At 50.3% G+C, this 9,373-nt stretch overlaps 5 protein-coding genes across 6 annotated transcripts in view; 1 reads left to right on the top strand and 4 right to left on the bottom strand.

Annotated features, from left to right (window-relative positions):
* Positions 1-636, bottom strand: part of PV06_06935 (uncharacterized protein) — a 1,936-nt gene extending 1,300 nt beyond the window's left edge. The window contains exon 1 of the mRNA XM_016408109.1: positions 278-636. Within this exon, the coding sequence (XP_016261589.1) occupies positions 278-449 (172 nt within the window). The 5' untranslated portion in view covers positions 450-636. The remainder of the gene's footprint in view (positions 1-277) is intronic.
* Positions 637-1,506: 870 nt separating this feature from the next.
* Positions 1,507-3,232, top strand: PV06_06934. 2 transcript variants are annotated; one of them, XM_016408107.1, is made up of 6 exons: positions 1,507-1,873; positions 1,970-1,990; positions 2,066-2,076; positions 2,180-2,340; positions 2,543-2,690; positions 2,750-3,232. In XM_016408107.1, the coding sequence occupies exons 1-6, from the start codon at positions 1,824-1,826 to the stop codon at positions 3,040-3,042; spliced, it is 684 nt and encodes a 227-aa protein (XP_016261587.1). In that variant the 5' UTR covers positions 1,507-1,823; the 3' UTR covers positions 3,043-3,232. The 2 variants fall into 2 exon arrangements, with proteins under 2 accessions (XP_016261587.1, XP_016261588.1); XM_016408108.1 differs by having other exon boundaries at positions 1,507-2,076.
* Positions 3,088-5,294, bottom strand: PV06_06933 (uncharacterized protein). The gene is made up of 2 exons (XM_016408106.1): positions 5,141-5,294; positions 3,088-5,019 (listed from the first exon to the last, which is right to left on the bottom strand). Exons 1-2 carry the CDS (start codon positions 5,195-5,197, stop codon positions 3,247-3,249), a joined length of 1,830 nt encoding a protein of 609 aa, XP_016261586.1. The 5' UTR covers positions 5,198-5,294; the 3' UTR covers positions 3,088-3,246.
* A 489-nt stretch (positions 5,295-5,783) lies between these two features.
* On the bottom strand, positions 5,784-6,916 carry PV06_06932 (uncharacterized protein; the record flags this gene model as incomplete). Its single annotated transcript, XM_016408105.1, has 2 exons — positions 5,784-6,854; positions 6,911-6,916. The coding sequence occupies 2 exons, from the start codon at positions 6,914-6,916 to the stop codon at positions 5,784-5,786; spliced, it is 1,077 nt and encodes a 358-aa protein (XP_016261585.1).
* A 1,259-nt stretch (positions 6,917-8,175) lies between these two features.
* Positions 8,176-9,034, bottom strand: PV06_06931 (uncharacterized protein; the record flags this gene model as incomplete). Its single annotated transcript, XM_016408104.1, has 5 exons — positions 8,176-8,205; positions 8,379-8,653; positions 8,753-8,870; positions 8,939-8,972; positions 9,024-9,034. 5 exons carry the CDS (start codon positions 9,032-9,034, stop codon positions 8,176-8,178), a joined length of 468 nt encoding a protein of 155 aa, XP_016261584.1.
* Between the last annotated feature and the right edge of the window lie 339 nt (positions 9,035-9,373).

The following is a 9,373-nucleotide window of genomic DNA, read 5'->3' as shown; positions in this document are numbered from 1 at the left end:
ATCGTTTCTGATGGGGTAGTGGTCGTTGTAGTGGTCTGGGAAATGGGGCTTGGGCTGGGGGTTGTTGTGGTAGAGGTAGTCCAATCTAGCCACATTGTTTCTGATGGGGTTGTTGTTGTTGTGGTGGTGGTTTGGGAGATTGGGCTTGGGGAAGGGGTGGTGGTGGTGGTAGTGGTAGTCCAGTCACCCCATCCTGCATGGATGGGATCTGGGATAGCAGAAGATGATGCGGGCAGAGGGCTAGGAGTTGGTGTTTCTTCGCTGGTAGGCAACTGACCATTTCCTCCATTCCAGTCTCCCCAGTTACCACCATTACCTCCCGGGCCTCCGCCTTGAGGGCCTTGTCCGTGGCCTCCGAATCCTCCTTGGCCTTGGCCCCCCCATCCTCCTGGGCCGCCAGGAGCAGCAGCAGCAACAGCTGCAAGACCAACAATGACAGCCGACTTCATTTTGTTGGATTGTTGTGATATTAAGTCTAGTTGGATAAGTCAAACGGATGGGACGAGTTGGTCTTTTGTATGAACGAAGGACTCTCTTGCTGTAGTAGAGTAAAGTGAATGGATTTGTTGCAACGGTGGATGGACAAAAGAATGGTCGACAAACAGCGTGGGAGCTGGGTTCTAAATACCCCTCGAGGACGATCCACGCACGTCATGCGGTGGCAGAGTGGTTGACATGTTCGGCTGTGCGACTGGACCGTGATTGGGGTCTCGGACCACCACTAGTCCTGTACTCAGGGGTGGCAGGCAGTTCAGTGAATTGAAAATTCGCGAGTGACATGCGTGGCAGGCATTGATCTGCTGAGGCGCCCAGGTATAGAAAAAAAAGGGGGACAGACAGACCAGGCTGGACTAGGGCACCTGTATAGAATGGTGGACCCCCGGTCGTGCAGGGAATCGAAAGGCTGGCCACGGGAGCAAAACCGCAGTTCCTGCTGCGACCGACCGGGAAAAGAGTTGGCTGGGGAGCACTAGGGAGCTGGTTGTCGTCCGTGATGACCCAATGGGAGGCGGGTATTGATGTGAAACAGCACCAACCTCCGCCAAGCATGTTTTGACAAGCCGAATCAGGCTCGGTTGGCGGCGTGATGCAGGGGACGGCAAACGCTCTACCTCGCGACTCCGCTGAGTTCGGGCCTCGATTACGCCAGTCGTCTGTCAGCGCTTGTGGCTTTTTTTGCCCACGGTCCAGGAGGCTGGCCAAGGAGCTTTGTTCACCCTCACAATAGGCTCTCCCCAGCCCTGCACTTGAAACCAAAGATCTTCTCCTGATCTTTGCGAGGGATCGAAGCGTGAGACGGGCATGCGTTCTGGTTCGATAGGCGATAGATTGGAGGACTCAAGCATCGGCTCCTGCGTGCTGATCCCCTCCCACTGGCGAGCACACGCAATTGTGGCTTTTTGCTGCAGCAACCTCATGCGGAGCGGGTTCAATAATCCAGCACACACAGCTGGTCACTCAACGTCCGTTTGTATGTAGACCGGTCACTTAAGTAAGTACTGTGTAGCTGAATAAGACCATCCACGCACGACCAAACCAACAGTCGACCAATCGAGGTCATGGGTCGGTGTTCTTCCAGCGGGGAAATCAGGCGAGGCGAAAACATTAGTGATCCGGATGTCCGTGGTCGACGTTGAAATTACAAGCACATCCCACCTGCAGATCGCCATTTTGGCCTCGACTGCATAGTGGTTGCAACGACAGGAAAACGTGGTCAAGCTTTCAATTACACTCGCCCTGTTCGCCGTGCCGCCTTGATTTTGCCCGACACCGTGGTGCAAAGTGAAACGGAAACTTGCAGAAATTGGACCAAGGCTCACAGAATGACGTACGAATCCCAGGTGTCGTTCACCTTGGATACCATCTGTCCGTGGTAAGACATCCGTCGACCTTGATCCTGGGAAAGTTGGCCGCATTTGAAATCTGCCAGTTGTGTCGGTTCGTATTTGCGCTGATTGTCAATCTTCAGGACGTATTTGGCAAAGAAAAGGTTTGGTTTTGGTCTAGGAACACAACATCTTCGAGGATGTCGCTGAACAGCTGACCCGCTTGTATCGCATTCTAGACTGGATGAAGGTCTGTTACATCCGTCATGATGATCTGCATTAACGCACAATCTCCTCTCTTTGATCAACACCCGACGATTGCCATGGGACTGTCAGACTGACGAACAGGACAGCTCTCCGTCGATTCGGACAAAGTGAAGATGCGAAAAGTACCACCTTCGTAGTCAAGTACTTCCCTTACCAGTTGAGTCCAGATGCTCCCAAGGAAGACATGAATAAACGCGAATGGTATGGAAAGACTCGCTATGGTGACTCAGAGGAGAAGATGAAGATGGTGGGTAATGGCATTTCCAACACCCTCATCGCTTTTGACAGGCAGGACTGAAACATGTCATCGTCTAAGCCGGGACCTTTTCTTAATCTTAGATGAGTTGTCCATGATGATGCAGGGTCCGGGGAAAGCTGATCTCCCTTGAACCCATCGTCCTTTCGCTGTCCTTTCAGAAGCCAGTGAGCTGACATGCGCGCCGGGACAGTATACCACGTTGATGACTGCCTACGGTGACAGTGCTGGCATCAAGTTCAAATTTGGCGGCACAATCTCCAACACTCTGGAGGCACACCGTGTCATTCAATATTTCCAAGAGAAAAAGGGACTCGAGACGGCCGACAAAATCATAAACTGTGGGTGACTTTTTTTTCCCCTGCCCTGGGTCCGTTCGCCATACTCACGCTTCTTGTAGCGTTATATTATCAATTCTTCGAGGACGAGAAAAGCCCTGCATCTGATGAAACATTGTTGAAGGCTACCGCCGATGCTGGTATTCCTGGAGACGAAGCCAGAGCGGTTATTGAGGACAAAAGCGAGGGTCTAATGGATGTAAAGGCGCTGATCCGCGAACAGGCGTCAAACGGCATAGACAGCATCCCAAACGTCCTTTTCGAAGGTAAGAAGAGAGATTTTACACTGGTCGGGGCCAAGGATGTCGAAGAATATGAGAAGGTGCTGCATCAGATTGCAAAAGAAAGTAATTAGATCAACAAGGTCGAAGGTTGAAATAAGGCAGAGAACGTTGATGAGGTTGGAATGTGGTTAGATTGCTTGGTTCATCCTCATATAACAACAAAATACCTCTTCTCTGCAGCCACGGCATCGACCAGGTACCGAGAAGTTCACCTAGCCAACATTCTGTGTTTCTCGCTGGTCTTCGTTTCTTCATAGCTCTCTCATGATTCCTCTCTACACATCAAAGATTTCTCCAAACCCAACTCCAGCACCGGCCCGTCTGGCATCTACGAGATCCAACCTCCAGCCAGTCCATTGCTTCAGTCCTCTCTTCACTTCCCTGACATGCTCGACCATCTTCCGTTGCTCTTCTTCTCGCTGTGCCCTTGCAAAAGCACTTTCATCAAACGCGTCATCGTCGAATTCCTCCAACAGAGAGTCATTCCTGGGTCTCGTCGACCCTCGATGTTGCGCATCTGGCGATGTCGTGCTCGCTCTGAATGCCGCCAACCCTGAGTTCAAGACCTGTGTGAAGCCTGAATGCTTTGTCTGTCCCTGACGTAGACCATTCGCAGAGCTCCTTCGTCTGCTAGCATTCCCAGACCCAGATAGGTCGACCTCGTCAAACTCTTCAGCCTGGTCCATCGATGTCCTTGAAGCATCATCTCCTCTGGGCTGCATCTGTACCCGTTTGTCTCTCCATACACCTCGCTGGAGATCAAAGACCTGTCCTTCAAGTTCCCTGATCTTCCTCTCGAGCTTCTGCCTCTCTTCGTCTTCAAGCTCATCCAATCCTTCACCGCCTCCGTCACCACTCATGACGCGTTTGTGCTTCTCTCTCAACCTCGTATTTTCACTCTCTGCTTTTGCGATCTTCTCTCGTAGCGCAGGTAACTCTCTCGCGCTCGCTTCTGCGCTCGCAAATTTGGCCGCATTCCTCGATTCTGCCTCCCGGTGTAATTTGTTCATTGCCTCAATTTTCTTGTCCAGTTGCTCGACTTTCTTCGTAAGCTCATCTTTTTGGGTGACAGCCTCGGTTAATTCTCTCTCTAGTCCACGAATCTTCGTGTCCTTACTTGTCCTCTCCGTACCATCTATGACGGCCTTTTCGCTGGCTTTACTGAGCGCCTTTTTCGTGTCACCAAGCTCGGTCTCGAGGCTTTTTATTTTTGCCTCTGCGCTCGAGAGGTTTGCCTGCAGCGCCGCAATCTGCTCTCCATGCGTCTCGCAACCTGCAGTCTGGCTGGACAACTGTCCTCGTAACCGGGAGATCTCAAGCTGCATATCGGCAATTGTAGCATCCTTACTCTCGAGTTCTGCACGTAAAGAACCGCCGTCATTGGCACCCACACTCTCGCGCCGACTCGACGTACTCAACCTGCGCCTTAATGTCTCAATTTCAGCACGGAGTCTGCTGACGGCCGTGCCACTCTCCTCGTTACCGTTGGAGTCGGCCAATTTCTCGGCATTCTGCTCGCGCAGTTCCTCCAATTCCTCCTCGACACGTCGCCATCTCTTCTCATGTTCCTCTGCCTCCTTAGCCAGGCGTTTGTTCTCTCGCTCAAGCTCTTCAATACGGGCCAAGCTTCCCGGCGCCGCAGCTGGGCTCAACGGTCCATTGTCCCTAAAGCTCGTGCTGCGGATCTTACTCTGTATACTGACGCTGGGTTGACGGCTGGAATGTCGCGGGCCCTTGGTAGGAGAGACCGACTCAGGTTCGGCCGAAGGGGCAGAGGAGGGATCGGGAGATTGTTGGGCTTCCGCATCCTTGGGACCTTCTTCGTCTGCGTCGGTAGCCGTCTGCGCAGCTGGGCTTGCATCGTCGGTATCGGCTGGCTTCGCATTGTCATCTGGAATTTCTACAACTTCTTCCTGCTCGGCCTCAGCTCCATCTACTTCATCGTCTTTGGCTTTGTCGGCTTTCTTCGCTTTGCTTTTCGAACCCGACTTCTCGCCTGCGTTGGTTGAACCTGAAGTTGCTTTCTTCTTCTTTTGTAGTTGAGCGACCTATTCAAAACAGGGTTAGTTATTTTTTTCAAAATACATCAAACAAGTATTGCATATTGGCATGCAACATAAGACACTCTTGGTCCATGCAGTTTTGTCAGGATCGGACGGGAGAATATACCCTTTTTTTCGCCGCTGCCAATTTCTCAGCCTTTTCTTTGTCTTCTTTCTCTCCCATGGCTCAAATTGTCATCAAGGATCGATTAACGACTTGACGAGTGTAGGTTGTCAGCAATTTGGTAGTATTGTTCGGTATTTGTATGGAGTGAGCGTTGCGAATCTAGGGAATCTGAGGAGACGTGGTATGAACGCGACGTCAGTCACCAATAAGGTCAAGCATGTGCTCCGCATCAACCAAAATATATTTACGCCTTCAACACAGTGACACAATATACACCTTAAGTGATGAGGACAAGTAGTCAGAAACATATGTCCATTGATATACTTCATGGCTAGATTGAACAAGCTAAATAATATTACGGATATCACGCTTTCCTCAGCCCCAAACAATGCGCCCTGTTGAACTCCAGAATCCAACACAGCCATTCGTATGCTTCCGAACAAATAGCCTAAACACTCATAACACCTTGACCGTTACAAAACACTCTGCCAGAGTTTTTGTTGCATATCCAGACGGGTCCTCTGAAGCCGCTCCCACCGGCCGCGTAAATACCGTCAAAAGCCTGGGTATCAAGAGTACAAATACAAACTCCCACAATTCAAAGCTCACACTAGACACCCATAGGAAAAGAAGGTTGCGATAATTAAACCTCCATAGGTCCGACCACCTCTTCACTGACCCCTCTTGCAGTGCTCTTGCTAGCACTCCTAGCACTCCTGACATCTTCGTCACTCAACACATAGTTATCGTGCTCGTCGACGACAGGTCGCGCTGGCGGTGAGAATTGTTCCTCCTCATCTTTCGACTCAGGGCTGTACCCGTAAAGTGGCCTCTCGATGGAGGGCATTTCGAGATCTTGGTTATGACCGTCGTCCGTCTCAGCCACTTGTCGATCTCCAAGCCAATATGTTGCTCGCTTATGAGCACCCAGATCTGGTGTTGCCCATCCTTCAGACTCAGTGTCCGTATGATACTTGGCCTTGACTGGTGTTCGAAGGCCGTCAATTGCAGACATGGCCAGGATATTAACGCCTCGAAGGTATAGATAGCACACGCGCTTTCTCTGTTTGTTGAAGAAGAAATAATTCATTGACCACAAAGATCCTTCTTCGTCGTCCTCGAATGGATCAAAGTCCTCTGGTGCATATCGATAGATGGTGCAGTCGCGCAAACTCATACTTTGATCGATCAATCTCCACATTGCGGGTCCCCATTGCGTTTGGGTCGAAGGTGTAACGGTGGTTTCGGGAGGCATGCCTGGTATACGGAGCGAGGTAGTTTGTGGACGTGGACGAAGATTATAGAGAGCTGTGTCCAGAGTGTTCATTACATGCCGTAAGCTCCTCTCTCTTTTGAAATCTGTTGGTTTCAGCGTGGCCGAGAAGTCGTAATCCGGATGGCTGGCATTTAAGGTGGCTATCAGATAAGCGTATGTTCTCCTCGAACTGATCATGCCGAGGTTTCCAAATGGGCTGCTGCGGCTCAGGTTGAGGCTAGAGGCCATGAGATGCGCTTGAGGCGGTGATAGTGAATGGGAGAATTGTAGATTCGACTTGTACTGCGCTTCAAGATCATGTTCAATATTTTTATAGAGCTTTTTGTCTCCTCCCGCCGCCTTCGTGGTGTACAGGTCGCAACCACCTATCACCTGCAGATCAGGCGTGGTGAAATTTAGGGCCGAGGTGACGATATCGAGGTCTCGACTAGGTACGAACTAAACAACTGTCAGTCGCTGAACATTTCCAACACCGGATCCTTTGTAATGCGCACCTTCATCTTGATCTCGTTGCCCGCAGGTCAGCTCAATCGCATTCAAGAGCAGGTGCCTTCGGAGCCCAGAACAGTCTCAATTATCGCGCTGATCAGTCGTGGCAGGTTTCTGATGATGGAGTCTCGCGCCGTCGGCGTGGTCGATGTCTTAAGGCGTACTGAGTTGTTTGGCCTGAATCAGCAATTCAATCGCTGACAGAGAGATATCAAGGCTGGCTGCAGAGACAGCTCTTGGGCGACGTGAAAAGCCAGACGGTAGACGTCTAGCAGGTCAATGATGATTGATAGAAAGCCATATCAGAGTGTGGTGATTGATGCGATGAGGACGTAGTTGGGAACGTGTTTGCGGAGGTGGTTGAGGTTGAACTTGACTGCGACCATTGCCGCGGGAAATCACGTGACTGAATACGCATTGACCACCAATAAGCGAAGCAAGCGTCGTCCACATGTTCGAAGCGAGCGACGACAATGGACTTGGGCTCAGAACATCATCCTGACCATGTCCAGTTCGGATAAATGTGACAGCAGCTTGGACATGCAGAGTGATGGTTTTGTCCAAGGGAAAAGGGCCCGAGCGGAACCCACCAGAAATTGACTCCCAGCCGACATCTCGCCCCGTGTCCTTGTTAGACCACCTCGATGTTGCAAGGTCACAGATGGGCGGGCAAATCCATCATATTGCAATTGCGTGAAGTCCAGTAAATGAAATAACTTGACTCAGTGGTTTGCCCTTCCAATTTAGGAGGCCGCTGCAGGAGGATAATATCCCGAACAACACCAGCCGTCGATATTGAGCACAATTTGGAACATGATGCGCAGGACGGCTCGACGAAACAACTGACGCCGCTGGCTCAGTTAGCATTTCCGAAAATTGTGACGGCTTAACATGCTTGTTTATATCATGACTTTCATACACTGTACATGACGTTCCTGCAGCATAGCGCTTGCAGGGAAGGAGTCCTTGTTTGCAAAGACCATGTATCATAAGGGTATCATTGAATTCACCATACCACGCCAGAACCCCCAACCCATAATTCTCGATGGAGTCGTTGTAGCAAGTCATATCAGACCGCCATTTCTGAGGGCCGTTTCTGTAACCTGCAAAACAGTAAACCCGTCAACCATTGCATCACCTCATGATCTTGCATAATTAGAAAAGTCTTGCTCGAGCTCGTAATGTCCGAACATCCCGTCCTCGGTCGAAGCTATATTGTAGCAACCATAGCGTCCTGGCGAAATTCGCCCAAGACTTCCATAGTCATGTTCTACATGAGTTTGGTGACCTCTTCTTCAACCTGAATTTATGGAGCGCCGCAGTCAGTCACAGTGTACGCAAAGGCATCGGGTGGAGGCGTACGGCAACAAAATCTTGAATCGACGGCTTGAAAACTTGGCGTGACGCTCATAGGAATGGATGTTCGCACGAACAGAGCGCTCAAAGCTGGGAGACGGAAGCGAGTCAACTTACCTCCATATCTTCGAGTTGGTCTTCCTGGCTTATGCATCTTAAAACATTTTTCTTGCTGCTTTCTTGCAATTCGCCAGCAAGGAGGAGCTCATCAAGTATAAAGTATGCCTTTTGGAAGTTGAAAATAATGTCCAACTCGCAGACGTTGCCATAGTATTTGTCCATTTGCTCAACGTATCGATGGACGATCTCTAGGGTGATCAGTTCATTGTCGGTGGAAGCACAACCGGCAATGAAGAACAGGGAAGCGTAGCGACGATAGACAACTTTCGTGTCTGGTAGAAGTCAAGCAGTGTCAGCCTAATGCATGCAAAAATGGAAGAGCAACGTGGATGGGAATAACACTGGCAGTGTCAAAACATGAACGTCCGCACCCTTGTACTCAAGAAAATTGCACATTCGTGTGCGGCGGGAGAGAACGAGTTGAGAAACATCTTTGATAATTTTGGCCTTTTCTTTGGGAGAAAGGGTTGTGAACCATTTTGCAAGTCTCTATTTGTACAGGTCTGAGGTCAGTCAAAATTCGAGGGTGGGCGACCTGAGAGAAAGGATAGTCGTACCACTTTGCCCTGTCGAGACAGCAAGATGAGATAGCTGGACGATGTTAGTCTCTCAACAGTAGCAAATAGCAGAGTCCCCCCTTACTTGATAGCCATCTTGCTTCCCAGGCCACGAATGCAACGGAAAGGAAGACAGGTGGAATCAGGAAAAGTGTTAAGGCCATAGAAAAGCGGGAGCGGATCACAGGATGAAATCGCAGCCAAGCCAAGAGACGCGGTTAATTTACGGCCAGATCGATGTCACGTTTATTCGACACCAGCCACAGCCAAAGCCACAGCCCTATGCGCTATTGATTGACGCCACAATAGCTCCTCTACACAGTTCTCGTTACTGGCTTCATGTATCCATTCATCATGCGAAAACCCCAATGGCGCCTGTTGTAATGTATTTCTTCTGGCGTGTTCTACCCGTTGACTATTGTCACATCGCATCGT

This window comes from Exophiala oligosperma (assembly GCF_000835515.1).
Source record: "Exophiala oligosperma strain CBS 72588 unplaced genomic scaffold supercont1.6, whole genome shotgun sequence".
Taxonomy (NCBI): Eukaryota; Fungi; Ascomycota; class Eurotiomycetes; order Chaetothyriales; family Herpotrichiellaceae; genus Exophiala; species Exophiala oligosperma.
This window is presented reverse-complemented; position numbering and strand designations above follow the sequence as displayed.

Coding starts and splice junctions, on each gene's coding strand:
- PV06_06934 (XM_016408107.1), top strand. CDS start 1,824: ATGACGTACGAATCCCAGGTGTCGTTCACCTTGGATACCATCTGTCCG. Junction 1,874..1,969: donor TTGGATACCATCTGTCCGTG/GTAAGACATCCG, acceptor GTCAATCTTCAG/GACGTATTTGGCAAAGAAAA. Junction 2,691..2,749: donor GGCCGACAAAATCATAAACT/GTGGGTGACTTT, acceptor CGCTTCTTGTAG/CGTTATATTATCAATTCTTC.
- PV06_06933 (XM_016408106.1), bottom strand. CDS start 5,197: ATGGGAGAGAAAGAAGACAAAGAAAAGGCTGAGAAATTGGCAGCGGCG. Junction 5,020..5,140: donor TGGCAGCGGCGAAAAAAAGG/GTATATTCTCCC, acceptor TGTTTTGAATAG/GTCGCTCAACTACAAAAGAA.